The sequence below is a fragment of the Oncorhynchus masou genome, chromosome 23, assembly GCF_036934945.1.
Source record: "Oncorhynchus masou masou isolate Uvic2021 chromosome 23, UVic_Omas_1.1, whole genome shotgun sequence".
Lineage (NCBI taxonomy): Eukaryota > Metazoa > Chordata > Actinopteri > Salmoniformes > Salmonidae > Oncorhynchus > Oncorhynchus masou.
In genome coordinates, this window is record NC_088234.1 from 37,164,356 (window position 1) to 37,185,628 (window position 21,273).

Sequence of the window (21,273 nt, forward strand, 5' to 3'; positions counted from 1 at the left end):
ATCAATACTGTTCGCTCAATTAAGTTGAGAATTTAGATAACGAAAAGACTAGTGTGTTAATTGTCTTCTCCTTACATCAATAACCAATTGCTATCCAATTGTATTTTGAAATATTGCGATATGCCTGGCTGTGCCTGTCATTCACTGACATTTGCAACTTAACAATCATCTATTTGATTTAAAACAATCCACAGCTTTTTTTAAGAAGTTAAGGATCCTCTGATCCTCCAAATAATGGTTTCTTCTGTAGTACCTTATTTTAATATGATTTTATATACAGTTGAAGTCGGAAGTTTACATACACTTCGGTTGGAGTCATTAACTTCTTGCGTCGGGCAATCCCGGATCCGGGATTCTATTTATAGCCTCAAGCTCATTAGCATAACGCAATGTTAACTATTCATGAAAATCGCAAATGAAATGAAATAAATATATTTGCTCTCAAGCTTAGACTTTTGTTAACAACACTGTCATCTCAGATTTTCAAAATATGCTTTTCAACCATAGCTAAACAAGCATTTGTGTAAGAGTATTGATAGCTAGCATAGCTATAAGCCTAGAATTCAGCCAGCAACATTTTCACAAAAACAAGAAAACCATTCAAATAAAATCATTTACCTTTGAAGAACTTCAGATGTTTTCAATGAGGAGACTCTCAGTTAGATAGCAAATGTTCAGTTTTTCAAAAAAATATTATTTGTGTAGGACAAATCGCTCCGTTTTGTTCACGTTTGGCTATGAAAAAAACCTGTATCCAGTTATAGCCTCAAGCTCATTAGCATAACGTAACGTTAACTATTTATGAAAATCGCAAATGAAATGAAATGAATGTGCTAGCTCTCAAGCTTAGCCTTTTCTTAACAACACTGTCATCTGAGATTTTCAAAATATGCTTTTGAACCATAGCAAAACAAGCATTTGTGTAAGAGTATTGATAGCTAGCGTAGCATTTAGCGTAGCATTTAGCGGGCAAAATTTGCACAAAAACCAGAAAAGGATTCAAATAAAATCATTTACCTTTGAAGAACTTCGGATGTTTTCAATGAGGAGACTCTCAGTTACATAGCAAATGTTCAGTTTTTCCTGAAAGATTCTTTGTGTAGGAGAAATCACTCTGTTTTGTACATCACGTTTGGGTACCAAAAAAAAACGAAAATTCAGTCATCAAAACGGCGAACTGTTTTCCAAATTAACTCCATAATATCGACTGAAACACGGCAAACGCTGTTTAGAATCAATCCTCAAGGTGTTTTTCACATATCTCTTCATTAATATAATGTTCGTGGATGTCTACTTTCTCCTCTGAATCGCTTGGAAAAAGACGTGCAGCTGAAGATGACGCACCAATTTCGACAGAGGACACCGGGCGGACACATGGCAAATGTAGTCTCTTATGGTCAATCTTCCAATGATATGCCTACAAATACGTCACAATGCTGCAGACGCCTTGGGGAAAAGATGGATCGGACAGGCTCATTCCTTGCGCATTCACAGCCATATAAGGAGACAATGAAAAACAGAGCCTCAAAAATTCTGCTAATTTCCTGTTTGAAGTTTCATCTTGGTTTCGCCTGTAGCATCAGTTCTGGGGCACTCACAGACAATATCTTTGCAGTTTTGGAAACGTCAGAGTGTTCTCTTTCCAAAGCTGTCAATTATATGCATAGTCGAGCATCTTTTTGTGACAAAATATTGCGCTTAAAACGGGCACGTTTTTTTTATCCAGTAATGAAATAGCGCCCCCATAGGTGTAAGAGATTTTAAAACTCGTTTTTCAACCACTCAACAAATTTCTTGTTTACAAACTATAGTTTTGGAAAGTCGGTTAGGACATCTACTTCGTGCATGACACAAGTCATTTTTCCAACAATTGTTTACAGACAGATTATTTCACTTATAATTCACTGTATCACAATACCAGGTGGTCAGAAGGTTACATACACTAAGTTGACTGTGCCTTTAAACAGCTTGGAAAATTCCAGAAAATTATGTCATGGATTTAGAAGCTTCTGATAGGCTAATTGACCAAATTTGAGTCAATTGGAGGTGTACCTGTGGATGTATTTCAAGGCCGACCTTCAAACTCACTGCCTGTCATGCACAATGTAGATGTCTTAACCAACTTGCCAAAACTATAGCTTGTTAACAAGAAATTTGTGGAGTGGTTGAAAAAAAAGTTTTAATTTCTCCAACCTAAGTGTATGTAAACTTCCAACTTCAACTGTAAATCTAAGTAAGTCACTCACTCAGTTTGCATAAAATTCTGGAAAACTTTGTAAGAGAAAGGTCTGAATAGCTACACATAGAATTTCTAATAGCTCTCCTTTATACACACTCACACAGGCACACACAAACACACACACACACACACACACACACACACACACACCCCTAGACCAAGCCCCACACACTCCACACCACTATTACTCATGGTCACAACACCTCCCTGACCTATGACTCTTTGGTCATAGATTGACCCTCTGATCTTAGTTTGATTGAAAGATGGAGGCCCCACCCCTGCAGCCCAGTCCTGCGGCTGTCTAAACATTCACACTGGCTCAGGGGCCTGAGGCCAGCACCCCATCACAGAAACACAATCCCTATTCTGTCCACATACATGCTTCCCAACTACCCCACCCCTAGCTCAATGGCACCCATTCTGCACTGGCCCACCACACATAATCAATGTTATTTTTCCTTTCACGCCACCACAAACGTTAGCATTCCTGAATGTTGTGCATTTACAACACGGCCCCTGAGGCACTTGGGAATGACAGAGGAGGAGCGGAGGGGGACAGAGATGAATGAAAGAGAGAGAGCGAGAGAGAGAGAGAGAGAGAGAGAGAGAGAGAGAGAGAGACACACACAGACAGAAAGAGAGAGAGAGAGAGAAAGGGTTTAACTGAGCATGCTTAGGAGAACATTTTGAATTTTCGCAAAACGTTTGCATTCCATCCATAACTCACACAGCACAAACAGTTCCTTTCATTGGCACATCAATTACATTTGCTAGAACTGACTTGGTCACTTTTATCGCCATGCAACTTCAATTCTACTAGCGCGCAAACAGACAATCCCGAGTACAGAAAAGAACACATGAGAAATGCTTTTCAGAGATAAGGGAATTCTTCTGGGAATGCTTTTGATCCTCTACTGTTAAATATTCACACTAACATGGCTTGGCCTTACACCACATGCGAAGGCATGTTAATAACCAAAGAGCCAGAGTGTACTTTACGGCCTGGGTTTTCCATATTGCTTAACAACAAAATACCTCACCACAGCTAAATCACTACAGTGCATTCGGGAAGTATTCAGACCCCTTTTTCCACATTTTTTTACGTTACAGCCTTAGTCTAAAATGGAGTCACACATTTTGTTTTATCAATCTACACACAATACCCCATAATGACAAAGCGAAAACAGGTTTGTTGAAGTTTTTGCAAATATATAAAGAAATACCTTATTTACATATGTATCAGACCCTTTGCTATGAGACTCAAAATTGAACTCAGGTGCATCCTGTTTCCATTGATCATCCTTGAGATGTTTCTACAACTTGATTGGAGTCCACTTGTGGTAAATTCAATTGATTGTGCATGATTTGGAAAGGCATTGACACATGTCTATATAAGGTCCCACAGTTGACAATGCATGTCAGAACAAAAACCAAGCCATGAGGTCGAAAGAATTGTGGAAAAAGTGTGGAGACAGGATTGTGTCGAGGCACAAACCTGGGGAAAAGTACCAAAACATTTATGCAGCATTTAAGGTCCACAAGAACACAGCGGCCTCCATCATTCTTAAGTGGAAGAAGTTTGGAACCACCAAGGCTCTTCCTAGAGCTGGCCGCCTGGCCAAACTGAGCAATCGTGGGAGGGCCTTGATGAGGGAGGTGACCAAGAACCCAATGGTCACCCTGACAGAGCTCCAGAGTTCCTCTGTGGAGATGGGAGGACCTTCCAGAAGGATAACCATCTCTGCAGCTCTCCACCAATCAGGCCTTTATGGTAAAGTGACCAGATGGAAGCCACTCCTCAGTAAAAGGCACATGACAGCCCACTTGAAATTTGCCAAAAGACACCTAAAGGACTCTGAGACCATGAGAAACAAGATTCTCTGGTCTGATGACACCAAGATTGAACTCCTTGGCCTGAATGCCAAGTGTCACGTCTGGAGGAAACCTGGCACCATCCCTACGGTGAAGAATGGTGGTGGCATCAAAATGTGTGAATCAATTTTTGAATAAGGCTGTAACGTAACAAAATGCTGAAGTGGTCAAGGGGTCTGAATACTTTTCCGAATGCACTGCATGTATAAGTGTTGTGTCCGTAAGCCTGACACTTTCCACTGAAGCTGACTGAGGCCATTAGTTCAACTCGTAGGGACTAACTGTTCTGGTATGAGACAAAGCAAACAGTCACAGCACAAACAGACAGACTATAGCCATGACACACACACTAGGGATGTGATACATGGAAACATTTGGTTAATGTTTAAACAGTAATGTTGTATCGGTTTTCCGTTAAAACAAAGAGACAAATGCATAAAACTCCATGTGAATTCACAAACCAGACGGTCTACATCGCGTTTCCCGAGGAGAGAAAGAGAAAATGTTATCATTTATGGTGTTGCTGCTCTTGCTTTTCAGCTAGCGTCTCTCGGTTTGATGCAGTCAAGACAGGTACTATGTATTCAGATGAGATGATAAATACCAAGCAATTAGTAAGTCTACCAGCGCGAGTCCACTTGGTTGCTATCTCTCTCCCCCTTCCTGCTCCCCTTGTCACTCACAGATACACACCGCACGGCTCCTCCCTCGCTCCCTGCTTGAGCTTCTCTTTCCTTCCTGCATTACATCTCTGGTTAATAAACTAGCTAACTCACATCTTCCAGGGCCGACAGAGATGGCCGCCTCGCTTCGCGTTCCTAGGAAACAATGCAGTTTTTTGTTTTTTTTTCCCGTGTTATTTCTTACATTAGTACCCCAGGTCATCTTAGGTTTCATTACATACAGTTGAGAAGAACTACTGAATATAAGAGCAGCGTCAACTCACCATCAGTACGACCAAGAATATGACTTTCGCGAAGCGGATCCTGTGTTCTGCCCTTCACCCAGGACAACGGAATGGATCCCAGCCGGCGACCCAAAAAAACGACTTCGTAAAAGAGGGAAACGAAGCGGTCTTCTGGTCAGACTCTGGAGACGGGCACATCGTGCACAGCCGTATATATTCCACCCCAAGCAGACACATCGATGGCTCTGAACAAACTTTATTTGACTCTTTGCAAACTGGAAACCATACATCCTGAGGCTGCATTCATTGTAACTGGGGATTTTAACAAGGCTCATCAGAAAACAAGACTCCCTAAATTGTATCAGCAAATCGATTGCGCAACCAGGGCTGGCAAAACCTTGGATCATTGCTATTCTAACTTCCGCGACGCATATAATGCCCTGCCCCACCCTCCTTTCGGAAAAGCTGACTACGACTCAATTTTGTTGATCCCTGCCTACAGACAGAAACTAAAACAAGAAGCTCCCCCGCTGAGGTCTGTCCAATGCTGGTCCGACCAATCTGATTCCACACTCCAAGACTGCTTCCATCACGTGGACTGGGACATGTTTCGTATTGCGTCAGGCAACAACATTGACGAATACGCTGATTCGGTGTGCGAGTTCATTAGAACGTGCAATGAAGATGTCGTTCCCATAGCAACGATTAAAACATTCCCAAACCAGAAACCGTGGATTGATGGCAGCATTCGCGTGAAACTGAAAGCGCGAACCACTGCTTTTAATCAGGGCAAGGTGACCGGAAACATGACCGAATAAAAACAGTGCAGCTATTCCCTCCGCAAGGCAATCAAACAAGCTAAGCGTCAGTATAGAGACAAAGTAGAATCTCAATTCAACGGCTCAGACACAAGAGGTATGTGGCAGGGTCTATAGTCAATCACGGATTACAAAAAGAGAACCAGCCCCGTCACGGACCAGGATGTCTTGCTCCCAGGCAGACTAAATAACTTTTTTGCCCGCTTTGAGGACAATACAGTGCCACTGACACGGCCTGCAACGAAAACATGCGGACTCTCCTTCACTGCAGCCGAGGTGAGTAAAAACATTTAAACGTGTTAACCCTCTCAAGGCAGCAGGCCCAGACAGCATCCCCAGCCGCGCCCTCAGAGCATGCGCAGACCAGCTGGCTGGTGTGTTTACGGACATATTCAATCAATCCCTATCCCAGTCTGCTGTTCCCACATGCTTCAAGAGGGCCACCATTGTTCCTGTTCCCAAGAAAGCTAAGATAACTAACTGAGCTAAATGACTACCGCCCCGCCCGTAGCACTCACTTCCGTTATCATGAAGTGCTTTGAGAGACTAGTCAAGGACCATATCACCTCCACCCTACCTGACACCCTAGACCCACTCCAATTTGCTTACCGCCCAAATAGGTCCACAAACGATGCAATCTCAACCACACTGCACACTGCCCTAACCCATCTGGACAAGAGGAATACCTATGTGAGAATGCTGTTCATCGACTACAGCTCGGCATTGAACACCATAGTACCCTCCAAGCTCGTCATCAAGCTCGAGACCCTGGGTCTCGACCCCGCCCTGTGCAACTGGGTACTGGACTTCCTGACGGGCCGCCCCCAGGTGGTGAGGGTAGGCAACAACATCTCCACCCCGCTGATCCTCAACACTGGGGCCCCACAAGGGTGCGTTCTGAGCCCTCTCCTGTACTCCCTGTTCACCCACGACTGCGTGGCCACACACGCCTCCAACTCAATCATCAAGATTGCGGACGACACAACAGTGGTAGGCTTGAGTGAAAATAACCTCACACTCCACGTCAACAAAACTAAGGAGATGACTGTGGACTTCAGGAAATAGCAGAGGGAACACCCCCCTATCCACATCGATGGAACAGTAGTGGAGAGGGTAGTAGGTTTTAAGTTCCTCGGCATACACATCACAGACAAACTGAATTGGTCCACCCACACAGACAGCATCGAGAAGAAGGTGCCTGGTACGGCAACTGCTCCGCCCACAACCGCAAGGCTCTCCAGAGGGTAGTGAGGTTTGCACAACGCATCACCGGGGGCAAACTACCTGCCCTCCAGGACACCTACACCACCCGATGTTACAGGAAGGCCATAAAGATCATCAAGGACAACAACCACCCGAGCCACTGCCTGTTCCCCCCGCTATCATCCAGAAGGCGAGGTCAGTACAGGTGCATCAAAGCTGGGACCGAGAGACTGAAAAACAGCTTCTATCTCAAGGCCATCAGACTGTTAAACAACCACCACTAACATTGAGTGGCTGCTGCCAACACACTGACTCAACTCCGGCCACTTTAATAATGGGAATTGATGGGAAATTATGTAAAATATATCACTAGCCACTTTAAACAATGCTACCTAATATAATGTTTACATACCCTACATTATTCATCTCATATGTATACGTATATACTGTACTCTATATCATCTACTGCATCTTTATGTAATACATGTATCACTAGCCACTTTAACTGTGCCACTTTGTTTACATACTCATCTCATATGTATATACTGTACTCGATACCATCTACTGTATCTTGCCTATGCTGCTCTGTACCATCACTCATTCAAATATCTTTATGTACATATTCTTTATCCCCTTACACTTGTGTGTGTATAAGACAGTAGTTTTGGAATTGTTAGTTAGATTACTTGTTGGTTATTACTGCATTGTCGGAACTAGAAGCACAAGCATTTCACTACACTCGCATTAACATCTGCTAACCATGTGTATGTGGCAAATAAAATTTGATTTGATTTGATTTAAAATAATAAAATGGATCCTCCTAATTTCCCTCCTATTTTCCCCTTTATGATGAGTACCTGTTAGTGGTAGTTTTGTGATAACTGCAACAACTAACATTGTTTTTATAGGCAAAAAAAATGTACAATCCCAATTTTATTTTAACTTTTTCAACATGGGGTCCTGATCATCAGGCTCAACATTTGAAAACATTTTGCAATGGAAAACAAAAATTAGGGTTGCATATTGGACAAGTCCAGGTTGTCCCTTCCTCTTTCAGTCCCTCATTCTTCTGTTTTGTGCCTAATGAACACTACCCTGGTACAGTGTAGTACTCAGAAATGACTCATTGTTCTTTATCACAGGCATAGCCATTACTCACTGGTTAATCACTATAGATAATAAACCATGTTCAATGGTGCTTAATGGTATATTACACCAGACAACAATAGTGCCTCCTGTAACAGCCTGCCGATACAATCAGTTAGCTAAATGTTTGCATAAGTTGCCATCATTATACTGTGATGGGGGGTAGTAATCTGCTACTATAATGCATATAGTTAGGAGCCAATTAAGTAAGGAGCAAATTTCACTTTAAATTGCGAAAACACTCCCTCATGCTCTTCCAAATGGGACCCTGCACTGAATTCATTTCTGGGGGTGTTTGAAGTTAGGTAGAAATACTGTCCATTCCAACTGAGCAACACCAATTTGTAAGTCGCTCTGGATAAGAGCGTCTGCTAAATGACTTAAATGTAAATGTAAAAACCTCACTGACTGCAGCTTACAACAATATGCAGCCAGCCTTGGGCCTCACTGATTTTCAGAGAAATACCTGAGGGTAAAGCCACTGTAGGCCACATTCCAGGGGCTCTGTGAAGCAGTTAAGCAACACAAATTAACCAATGATTGAAAGACAAAATGTCCCATGTTGCAGTCTCGCATTGAGTCAGGCAGTGATGTAGTTACTGACGTGGCAAGCACGTATCTAGGTGTTGCGGGAGTTTGCCGAGCGCCTGCTATGTAGGAAGCCTGAAATGCAGCCATACCGATGAGGTGCCACACCCTATACCCCCCCCTCCCTATTCCTACTTTGGTTCCTGTCTCTGTCCCTCACCTGTCTCTGGAGAACTCCCAGCGTGGGTCCTCAGGGAGGTCATACTCTGGGATGGGGTCGTCGTGGCCAGCCGAGCTGCGTCGTGTGGTGATGCGGACCAACGGAGTGCTGGAGTTCATTGAGGAGCTGGAGTCATTTGACACCTGTAGGAGACGGATTGGCTGATCATCTGTCTCGATACACAGGTCATATTAAAAAAAGGAGTGTAGGTGTGTGTGTGTGCACGTGTCTCCATAACTAAAGATCAAATGATACCGATATGGATTGTTATTGTGCAAATCAACATATTTTCCTTTCCATTTAAAAAAAGAGTGAATTGCATGTCAGTAATCATTAGAGTTGAGCAACAACTCAGTGCTAGAGAGTAACGTTCAATCTGATTAATGTGTCCATTTATCATGCTGTTGTCATTGTCCTCAGGGCTTCTATCTCCTTTCGTCCTAACCTTACCTTGACACAGGAACCACCCGTCTCTCGCAGGAATGTAATCCAACACTTTTTGTACCTCTTGGAGTTTGTGTTTTTCCCCTTGAGGGAAAAGCATCACTCACAGAGAAGTAGAAGAGCTAGAGCAGGAGCTAGAGGTGATGGATAACAGTGCTAACATGCTCAGACACCATGCACTGTAGCTAGCTGTCTTTCAGTTGAGTTAACTGGTGCTTAGCACCTCAAGCAGTGTGATGTATTAGTTACAGTATTGTTATGAAAATCCACTTCCCATGAACAGCTACATTTCGTGGGCTCTCAAATTAGAATACCAATAACCCAATTGAGTAAGATCTATGTCAGGAGTACAAATTTGGTGGAACTTTTTTGGTGTTTCCCGCTCTTGGTGGGTAAACTTTGGACTATTTTCTGTAATTTGCATATAAATCTGAGTATATAGGGCTTTTCACACTGCTATATCCGAAACCGAGCCGAGCCAAACCAAGCTGTGCTGAGCCGGCCTGGTTACACATCCACCATAGTAGCTGAAACCATGAAATTATAATATCCTAGTCAGTACAGTTTCGTCCGGGTCAGAACGACAGTGTGAAAACATGATTATGTATGAATGCATGTGTGTGTGGAGTTTGTGTTTCTACAGGTGTTAAAGGCCTTGGTAACCCCTTATCTACTTTCTGTTACCTGGCGGCGCAGAGGTATCTGCTTGCTGAGTTTGTGGACCGCTGGCTGGTTCCCAAAGTCAGGCTTCTTAGCCGTATTCCTCATCCGGCACACCACCACGATGACCACCATACAGGCGATCAAGAACACCCCGATGCAGTAGATGGCTATCTCCACGTAGTCAGGTGACATCAGACCCGTCACCGTCTCGTCGTTACTGGCTGATTGGGGAGGGGAGAGGGTCAGGGAGGAATAAAAAAAGTGGAACGTAGAGGCACATGCTGACTCTTGACATATGTACACACACACACTGAGAGACACACGGACACGTAAACAAACAGACACGGACACACTACATCTGATAGACGCCCATGTATAAACAGAACACATGCCATGGAAACAACATACAAACACACACACTCACACGTCATCGCTAGACAAACAAAATGTAAATAATGACAAAGACGCACACACAACATTTTTTTTCTCTCCCTCCTCCTCCTCTTCATCAAACAACCATATACTTACTGCCCATCTAGGACAGACAGGAAATGGAATTGATCTGAGAAGAGGGGGTAAACTAGATCAAAGTGGGAAAACACAGTCTGTTGGAGAGTACATCTTGACTGAGCTCAAACAGTAGGCTGTACGTACTATGCGCCTACATTCAGGGCTACTTGACAACCACACATGCAGGATGCAGACACACATTCTCTTTCTCTCAAATACACACACATGCACTCACGCATGCACACACACATGCACTCACACACACACACACACACACACACACACACACACACACACACACACACACACACACACACACACACACACACACACACACACACACACACACACACACACACACACACACACACACACACACACACACACACACACACACACACACTTCAGATGGCAAACAAGTGAGTGATGCCCTTTGTGGTTGTATATGGCCTGAGCTTCCTGTCTGAAAGAAACGGGTCTGCGTCTGTCTCTGAGTGGCTATAAGACCACAGCCTGTTCCATAATGCATGCCATCCACCCACAGCTACAAACAAGGCCGTTGTGATGTGCAGTCAGGGGAAATAATAGCATGTTGGAACTTTTCTCCTGTCAGCATTGTATCCCCTGGTCCAAAAATCCCAGCAAACAGCCGCAACACAGACTGCAGGCAGCGCCATACAGGCGCCACCAGAGCAGATACGTGGAACTAGGGCAATAAATCAAAGATATTATTCCCCAGGGAATTATTATTCGGCTGCCTGTGAACATTTGATTTTGTTTAGAGACAAAACAAAGCTATTTTCTGCGAGTACATAAAGGCAGCGTTTTCAATAAGCACCGTCGGCTGTCAGGTTAACAGCCAATAACAGACATTGTCACCCGGCTACTTTTTCCACTTCATAAATTAACTAGGCTTCTTTTCATTTAAAAGTTTAAAGTCACTAGTCAGTAAAGTCAGTATATCTATCTCCAGCTAGAATGAACGATATGCATATTCTAGTGATCAGTCACAAAGCGAGGGACGACAGGGAAACACTGCTGGTTTGTCAGTCTGCTGTCTGTCCCGCGTCTTGGTACCCATGTTACTTTTGTGTGATGTGGTTGGCAGCAGTCTAATTTCTTTACACAGAGGGAGAGCATGATGCTTCTTCATCGTCTCCTGCGAGTGAATTTACACCTCCCATAGTGCATTCGGGAAGTATTCAGAACCTTTTACTTTTTCCACATTTTGTTACAGTACGTTACAGCCTTATTCTAAAATTGATTTAATAGTTTTTTACCTAATCAATCTAAGCACAATAACCCATAAAGACAAATCAAAAACTTTTTAGAAATTTTTGCAAAATTACTACAAATAAAAAACTGATATCACATCTACATAAGTATTCAGACCCTTTACTCAGTACTTTTTTGAAGCACCTTTGGCAGTGATTACAGCCATCCAAGTCTTCTTGGGTATGGCACTACAAGCTTGGCACACCTGTATTTGGGGAGTTTCTCCCATTTTTCTCTGCAGATCCTCTCAAGCTCTGTCAGGTTGGATGGGGAGTGTCTCTGCACAGCTATCTTCAGGGATCTCCAGAGATCGGGTTCAAGTCTGGGCTCTGGCTGGGCCACTCAAGGACATTCAGAGACTTATCCTGAAGCCACTACTGCGTTGTCTTGGCTGTGTGCTTAGGGTCACTGTCCTGTTGGAAGGTGAACCAATGCCCCAGTTTGAGGTATTTATCTTTCCCTCAATTCTTACTAGTCTCCCAGGCCCTGCCACAACTACGCTTCACCGCTTCACTTGGTTTCCTCCAGACGTGATGCTTGGAATTCAGGCTAAAGAGTTCAATCTTGGTTTCATCAGAGCAGAGAATCTTGTTTCTCATGGTCTGAGTGTCCTTTTGGCAAACTCCAAGCAGGCTTTTACTAAGGAGTGGCTTCCGTCTGGCAACTCTACCATAAAGTCCTGATTGGTGGAGGGCTGCAGGGATGGTTGTCCTTCTGGAAGGTTCTCCCATCTCCACAGAGGAACTCTTGGTCATCTCCCTGACCAAGGCTCTTCTCCCCAGATTGCTCAGTTTGCCGGGCGGACAGCTTTAGGAAGAGGCTTGGTGGTTCCAAACTTCTTCCACTTAAGAATGATGGAGGCCACTGTGTTCTTGGGGACCTTGTCAAGATCTGTGCCTCTAAACAATCCTGTCTCTGAGTTCTACGGACAATTCCTTTGACCTCATGGCTTGGATTTTGCTCTGACAGGCGCTGTCAACTGTGGGACCTTATAAACAGGTCGGTGCCTTTCCAAATCATGTCCAATCAATTGAATGTACCACAAGTGGACTCCAATCAAGTTGTAGAAACATCAAGGATGATCAATCGAAACAGGATGCACCTGAGCTCAATTTCGAGTCTCATAGCAAAGGGCCTAAATACTTGTGTAAATAAGGTCATCATTTTTTTTATTTTTTTTTAAATAAATGTGCAAACATTTCTAAAAACCTGTATCGCCTTGTCATTATGGGCTATTATGTGTAGATTCATGAGAAAAAATATGTATTTAATCTATTTTAGAATAAGGCTGTAAAAAATTGTGTAAGAAGTCAATGGGTCTGAATACATTCAGAATGCACTGTAAATGTAAAAAATAATGTTTTAACCATATATATATATATATATATACAGTGCCTTGCGAAAGTATTCGGCCCCCTTGAACTTTGCGACCTTTTGCCACATTTCAGGCTTCAAACATACAGATATAACTGTTTTTTTTTGTGAAGAATCAACAACAAGTGGGACACAATAATGAAGTGGAATGACATTTATTGGATATTTCAAACTTTTTTAACAAATCAAAAACTGAAAAATTGGGCGTGCAAAATTATTCAGCCCCTTTACTTTCAGTGCAGCAAACTCTCTCCAGAAGTTCAGTGAGGATCTCTGAATGATCCAATGTTGACCTAAATGACTAATGATGATAAATACAATCCACCTGTGTCTAATCAAGTCTCCGTATAAATGCACCTGCACTGTGATAGTCTCAGAGGTCCGTTAAACACGCAGAGAGCATCATGAAGAACAAGGAACACACCAGGCAGGTCCGAGATACTGTTGTGAAGAAGTTTAAAGCCGGGTTTGGATACAAAAAGATTTCCCAAGCTTTAAACATCTCAAGGAGCACTGTGCAAGCGATAATATTGAAATGGAAGGAGTATCAGACCACTGCAAATCTACCAAGACCTGGCCGTCCCTCTAAACTCTCAGCTCATACAAGGAGAAGACTGATCAGAGATGCAGCCAAGAGGCCCATGATCACTCTGGATGAACTGCAGAGATCTACAGCTGAGGTGGGAGACTCTGTCCATAGGACAACAATCAGTCGTATATTGCACAAATCTGGCCTTTATGGAAGAGTGGCAAGAAGAAAGCCATTTCTTAAAGATATCCATAAAAGTGTTGTTGAAAGTTTGCCACAAGCCACCTGGGAGACACACCAAACATGTGTAAGAAGGTGCTCTGGTCAGATGAAACCAAAATTGAACTTTTTGGCAACAATGCAAAACGTTATTTGGCGTAAAAGCAACACAGCTCATCACCCTGACCACACCATCCCCACTGTCAAACATGGTGGTGGCAGCATCATGGTTTGGGCCTGCTTTTCTTCAGCAGGGACAGGGAAGATGGTTAAAATTGATGGGAAGATGGATGGAGCCAAATACAGGACCATTCTGGATGAAAACCTGATGGAGTCTGCAAAAGACCTGAGACTGGGACGGAGATTTGTCTTCCAACAAGAAAATGATCCAAAACATAAAGCAAAATCTACAATGGAATGGTTCAAAAATAAACATATCCAGGTGTTAGAATGGCCAAGTCAAAGTCCAGACCTGAATCCAATCGAGAATCTGTGGAAAGAACTGAAAACTGCTGTTCACAAATGCTCTCCATCCAACCTCACTGAGCTCGAGCTGTTTTGCAAGGAGGAATGGGAAAAAATTTCAGTCTCTCGATGTGCAAAACTGATAGAGACATACCCCAAGCGACCTACAGCTGTAATCGCAGCAAAAGGTGGCACTACAAACTATTAACTTAAGGGGGCTGAATAATTTTGCACGCCCAATTTTTCAGTTTTTGATTTGTTAAAAAAGTTTGAAATATCCAATAAATGTCGTTCCACTTCATGATTGTGTCCCACTTGTTGTTGATTCTTCACAAACAAATACAGTTTTATATCTTTATGTTTGAAGCCTGAAATGTGGCAAAAGGTCGCAAAGTTCAAGGGGGCCGAATACTTTCGCAAGGCACTGTATATACATTTCCTGACCTTTCTTTTATCTCTGATATAGTAGAGGCAAATATTGAAAATACTAATTTGGTATTTTGAGTCCTGTTTAGTGCAGAATTAGATACGTTCTCTTTTGGTGCAGTTTCCTCTCGCTAAAGCTTCTAAACACTATTATGATGTTTTGAATCCTGTCTAGGATCTTGATGTTTTACTTTATTTTCTGTATTTAATCGTTTGCCATTCTATACCGTTTTGGAAGGCAATGTAAAGCACAGTGTTCAAACGAACAACACTAACTGGAGGTTAAACTGCAAACATTGAGGATTCTGCACATGCCTTTTCAATTGACAATCACGAATGTGAGACTGGGTGCTGTCCTCTTTGAATGACGGTTTTGATATCCATTCATGATCCATTATACCTCATGGCACAACGAGTTTAATACTAACATAGAAATATGCTTTTCCTTCTTCAAACATGCATACATCAGTGTGTGAAAATTATAAAATTAAACCTTTTTGAATTACCCACAATCCTCTAAAAGCAGAGTCACATGGCATGATAGGAAATGCAAGGTTATTAAAACCAGACTTCCAATGAGTTAAACCACTCAATTTTCTCTCTCGTTGGTTATCCTCATGAAAAAGTATTCCACATGAAGCTGAATGGGAGAATGCCAAGAGTGTGCAAAGCTGTCATCAAGGCCTTTGAAGAATGGCTACTTTGAAGAATCTCAAATATGAAATATATTTTGATTTGTTTAACACTTTTTGCTTACTACATGATTCCATATGTGTTATTTCATAGTTGTGATGTCTTCACTATTATTACACAATGTAGAAAATAGTGAAAATAAAGAAAAACCCTTGAATGAGTAGGTGTTCTAAAACTTTTGACCGGTAGTGAAAGAGACACAGACACACACGAACTCGCGCCGACACAAAGACATTTAAAACACACCCACCCACTCGCGGAGACACGCAGACATTTAAACACACACACGCAGCCACACACACTATATCAAAAACATTGAATACATTGAAGGAAAAAAAATGATATTCAAGAAAGTAAGTATTGAGGCTGTGGCTTTTTTTTTCTTTTGTATTATCTCAAGGAGAAATAATAAAAAGGAAATAAATTATTAGACCCAGGAAAGAAGCCATGAGGGAATTGGCATCCAATCTCAGGGCACCCATTAACACCGACAGACAGACAATATCATCAAGACAGACAGACACCCTGCTTTTATAAAACCATGCAGTCCGAGCCAAAATTTCCCAACTTTCCCCGAGAACCAGAAGAGAGAAAGAGATACGATGTGAAAAAGAGAAAGAAACGAAGGAGGAAGGGGAGGAGAGACAAAACCCCTCGAGTAAGGAGATACAGTGCATTCATAAAGTATTCAGACCCCTTGAATTGTCCCACACTTTTTCCACAATTCTTTCGACCTCATAGCTTAGTTTTTGTTCTGACGTGCACTGTCAACTGTGGGACCTTATATAGACAGGTGTGTGCCTTTTCAAATCATGTCCAATCAATTGAATTTACCACAGCTGGACTCCAATTAAGTTTAAAATCTCAAGGATGATCAATGGAAACAGGATGTACCGGAGCTCAATTTCGAGTCTCATAGCAAAGAGTCTGAATACCTCTGTTTTTAATTTTTAATATATTTGCTGAAACTTTTAAAAACCCGTTTTCTCTCCGTCATTATCGGGCATTGTGTGTAGATTGATGAGGGAAAAAAATATGTGATACATTTTAGAATTGCTGTCACGTAACAAAATGTGAAAAAAGTCGAGTGGTGTGAATACTTTCCGAAAAATATATAAAATATATTTTCCTTTATTATTTTCCCCTAACCCTACCATCCCTCCCCTAATTGGAATAAACTAATGAACAACAACCCTTAGGCTTCTACTTCCAACTTATACATACTATATACATTTTACAGTAGTTATCGTTTGTTTGATTTTGTCCCATCCTTCAGCTCCACTCAACACCTCCCATCTATCTCTGAACACCATCCAGTTTTGATTTATATTTTCCATATATTTTTAACTCTGTTGTGATGTTTCACAAAAGTTCTGAACCTTTCTATTCTCATAGATTCTACTGACTGTAAATTAAAGACAAAATTGTTTGCTAAGAGTATTATTATATTATTTCTTGACTGACCATAGCCGTGTTTGAATACCCATACTAACATTCTGTATACTACATACTTCACACTATGTCCTATTAGTTCAATTTAGTATACTGTAAACAGACATATAACATATGTTTTACGACTTCGGGTGTGTTGGTAAATTAAATCTAGAGTGCCAGAGTGCACTAAAAGTGTGCTCTGGGCGTTAGTAAGTTCAGAGCATTTACTCTCGGAGCTTTCAGAGCACGCACTGGATGCCAGTCAAGCACCCAAGCTAATTGGCAAACATTGGCTAGCTACTTCCAGACACAAATGAGAGAACACCTCACTCTTACCATTTTACTCGCCCTAGCAGAGCTTGTTAAGCTCTTTTCGTGTTATCGAGAGCATTGGTGACTGTAACTGTGCTGCTGGCAACAACTGAAATATGCTTTTTTTGCCAACTTTGACTGACACCGGACATATTCAACAGATGAAGAGCGTTAGTAAATTATTCAGTTATTCTGCGCTCTGGCACACTCAGACGAGTGCTCTGGAATCGGAGTAGATAGCCAGAAGGAATTTACAAACGCACCCGAATTAACAATGTCCATTGAGAATGCACACAACTAGGAATGAGTTGAATAATCAAGCCAATAAACACTGGATAGTTAGTTAGATAGCATCTAGTTAATATACTGGCAAGTTCGATGTATTAGTAACCAACTAACAGCTAGCTAACATACCAGTACATACTGCTGAAATTATATGCTTTGCAGTTCGTAAGGCTAGCGTAGCCAACAATGTGTAAAGTAACTTATTTGAAAAGTCATAATTTTATTACATTGCTCAACATTTTCTTAACATTTGTCATAATTAGTTAAAACTTCTTCAGGATCGGTGGGTCCCCTGCGGGACGTTGAGCTAACTTAGGCTAATGCGATTAGCATGAGGTTGTAAGTAACAAGAACATTTCCCAGGACATTTCTGATATTGGCAGAAAGCTTAAATTCTTGTTAATCTAACTGCACTGTCCAATTTACAGTAGCTATTACAGTGAAATAATACCACGCTATTGTTTGAGGAGAGTGCACAATTTTAGGCACATTTGGGCAGTCTTCATACAAAATTTTGAACAGAAATGCAATGGTTCATTCGATCAGTGTAAAACTTTGCAAAATCTAAATTGCACCTGGGCTGGAATTAATACATTATGGCCTTTCTCTTGTAATCTGAATAAAGGGAAAAAATAACATTCTTGAACATGGGGTGAGACATTCTTACTAATCTGTGAGAGAACCAGTTCAGATTTAAGTATAACTTTTGTATGACTGAAGCCTTTAGTGAGAGGTCTAATGATTTTATATTAAATTAGTTCTGCCCCCGAATTAATATTCATATAAATAGACCAGTTTAATTTTGTTTGGCTTCCGTTCCAAATAAAATGTAATATTTTTGCTCATATAATTTAAAAAATTATTCGCTAGGTGTAGGCAATGCCACACGCAAATTAGTAAACTGAGATATGACTAAAGAGTTAAATCAGGTTGATTTTTCCACAAATAGACATATCATATCTATTTTTGACAACCTTCTATTAAAATGTATTGTAGCGAGATCATTTATTTAGTTTGGGATGTGAACACAGAGTATATTGCACTTCACCGTCAGACCATTTTATTGGTAACCTACACAGTAATGTAAAAGTTATGTTTTTTTGTGATCCAATACGTAATATAGTGAGTGAGTTTAGAAAAGTATCTGGAAAAAGTCAAGGGGTCTGAATACTTTCTCGAATGCACTGTACTTGAGCCATTCGGGGAAGTCGTCTTCCGCTCTGGAGTTATAATAAGCCTTGAGCAAATGTCCCTCTATTAGGCCCCTACCTTTCAAAACGTTGCCAATCAAGATAATAGAATATATGGAATACATATTCCTGCTCTCGTATAGAGCCTTTTCCAGTACACGACACACTGACGTCACGTTTGATGTGTGCGACTCTTGGCAGCAGTAAGAAAGCCATCACCATCTGCGCCTATTAAACATAACCTCGACTTGCGATGATGACATAAACATTATATTACGCAGGACATTCATACGAGCCTTAAAATCCAATTGTAATCAAAAAGTAGTGTGAAATGTACTCATAAGCAACATGTAAATAAGAACTCCCCCTTGTTCTGCCAACAACTTGCGCGCATCGCCCTCTGTGCAGCAATGTTAAACAAAGAAAGGGGTCTATTACACGGAGTTAGATGTTGAGTTGTTGACTGTGTAAGCTCATCATAGTAATCTGATATTTACATTTTTATTTTACCCGTTTTTCTCTCCAATTTCGTGGTATCCAATTGGTAGTTACAGTCTAGTCCCATCGCCGCAACTCCCGTACGGACTCAGGAGACGAAAGTCGAGAGCCGCGCGTCCCTTGAAACACAACCCAGCCAAGCCGCACTGCATCTTGACACAATGCCCGCTTAACCCGGAAGCTAGCCTTACAATATGTTGGAAGAAACACCGTACACCTGGCGACCGTGTCAGTGTGCATGTGCACAGCACGCCACAGGAGTCACTAGAGCGCAGGATCTTTAATGGCACAGCTAGCACTGTGATGCAGTTCCTTAGACTTCTGCGCCCCTCGGGAGCCCTGTGATATTTTGTTATCTCGTTGAGTTAGGTTGTTTTCACTCCAGAGGGACTTTTCACTTCTCTGTTCGTCTTCCCATAGAAATGATCAAAATAACTTTATTGACTAAACATTGAACCATTAGTGGACAACATTGATAGAGAAAGGGGGGAAAGGGAGCGCAGTATAGTTGAGTGTATATACCTGGAAGCACCGTCAACCAAGCAGTGTGATAGGAGATCCCAATAGAATTGCCCGCCAAGCACGTATACTCCCCAGCATCCTCGTAAGTGACATTGGGGAGGTAGAGGACTTCAATCTCCTTGTCCGTGGTGTTAACACCTGCGGTCTGGGAGAGGGAGAGGAGGAAGGGTGGAGGACGATGAAAAGGAGGAAAGGAAGAGAAAGGAAGGGGGGTGAAGAATGGGACAGGAGGGGTGGAAGAAGGAGGAAGACAAAGGGAGGGAGGATGCAGGAAAAGAAGGGAAGATTAAGGATTAGAGTAGAGGATGGATATTTGAGGATAGAGGAGGTTGAAATGGAAGTAAGTAAGATAAAGGGAAAGGAGTCGGAGTAAGAATAGAGAGGAGGGAAGAAGAGAGCAGGGGGAAGCAGATGTAACAATTAAATCCACAACACCAGGAGAGAGGAGAAGCTGGATGGCGTCCATCACTGGGAGGAGAACTGGTGACCCATATATAGAGATAGAGTAGATGGGAGGAGCTTTCAAAACAAACAAGAAGAGCACCTCATACCACAGGGAAAAATAGGAAACACAATACACAAAAACACTGTAAAAAAAATCCCTTCACCCACAACACCAGAGCCCAATAGTAAGTCCACACCATGCCTGTGTATGCATAGTGCACACAACCACAGAAGGAGAATATATGGAGATCACCCCACTGCAGCACCCAACACTAGCCTGTACAATGACACATCACACCTTTCAACTGAGAGAGCGAGAGCGAAAGAGAGAGATGAGGCACGTGATGGACATGGCAGGTTAGTGCATGGGTGTGCAGGTCCAGTGGGCATTTCCATGGCTGTACAGTCACAGTCAGACACAGCACAGTAGAGCAGCTGGGAGTAAAACAGTAGAACACTGGGAGAGAGTAGGTCAGTCCACAACCCAGCACACCACCAAACCACACTGAACCGGGTCAGTAACAGGCCCAAAGAGACCATAAGGGGGGGGGTCAACAGAGGTCAAGGGTCAGGCGTCAGTGGTTACCTGGGATGACGGTCAGCCAGCCCGACTGGTTGACCGCCCCTATATAATTGGAGACTTTACAGGTATACTCTCCGGCATCCTCCTCGGTCACGTTGGTGAGCGTGAGCACCTCCACGTCCGAGCTATTGATGCCCGAGCGCTGGAGTGTGAGCCACACATACAAAAACACGCATGTGCACACACACACACGGCAGCAAGGGGATAAAACACAGAAAAGCCTGTTAACTGTCACATCTGCAATCTAAGTGCAGGGAGAGGAGAGTAAAGGAGCCGCCACCCAGACAGGAACACAGCTAGAGTGCTCCAGTAGTATAGTATAGAAGGAAAATTAGTATTTATTGCTCTTTGTAAAGGGGGAAAATTTAGTTTTCTTTCAGTTTCACTCTCTTATAGGAAGACAAATTGGACACTAACAAAAAGCTTTTACAAATGGCAAAAAGGTAACCTGAAAACATAATCATTATGAGCCTA

The 21,273-nt window shown here is 42.3% G+C and overlaps 1 protein-coding gene across 7 annotated transcripts in view; it reads right to left on the bottom strand.

Moving 5' to 3' along the window:
• Window positions 1-21,273, bottom strand: part of LOC135510771 (fibroblast growth factor receptor 2-like) — a 122,439-nt gene that overhangs the window by 52,717 nt on the left and 48,449 nt on the right. For 4 of the 7 annotated variants that reach the window (XM_064931973.1, XM_064931972.1, XM_064931978.1 and 1 more), the window contains 3 exons: window positions 19,773-19,917; window positions 10,055-10,261; window positions 8,934-9,075 (listed from right to left, as the gene is read on the bottom strand). In XM_064931973.1, the coding sequence (XP_064788045.1) occupies window positions 8,934-9,075; window positions 10,055-10,261; window positions 19,773-19,917 (494 nt within the window). Of the gene's footprint in view, window positions 1-8,933; window positions 9,077-10,054; window positions 10,262-19,772; window positions 19,918-20,802; window positions 20,942-21,273 lie in introns of all 7 variants that reach the window. The other 3 variants (XM_064931974.1, XM_064931976.1, XM_064931975.1) reach the window with 3 other exon arrangements.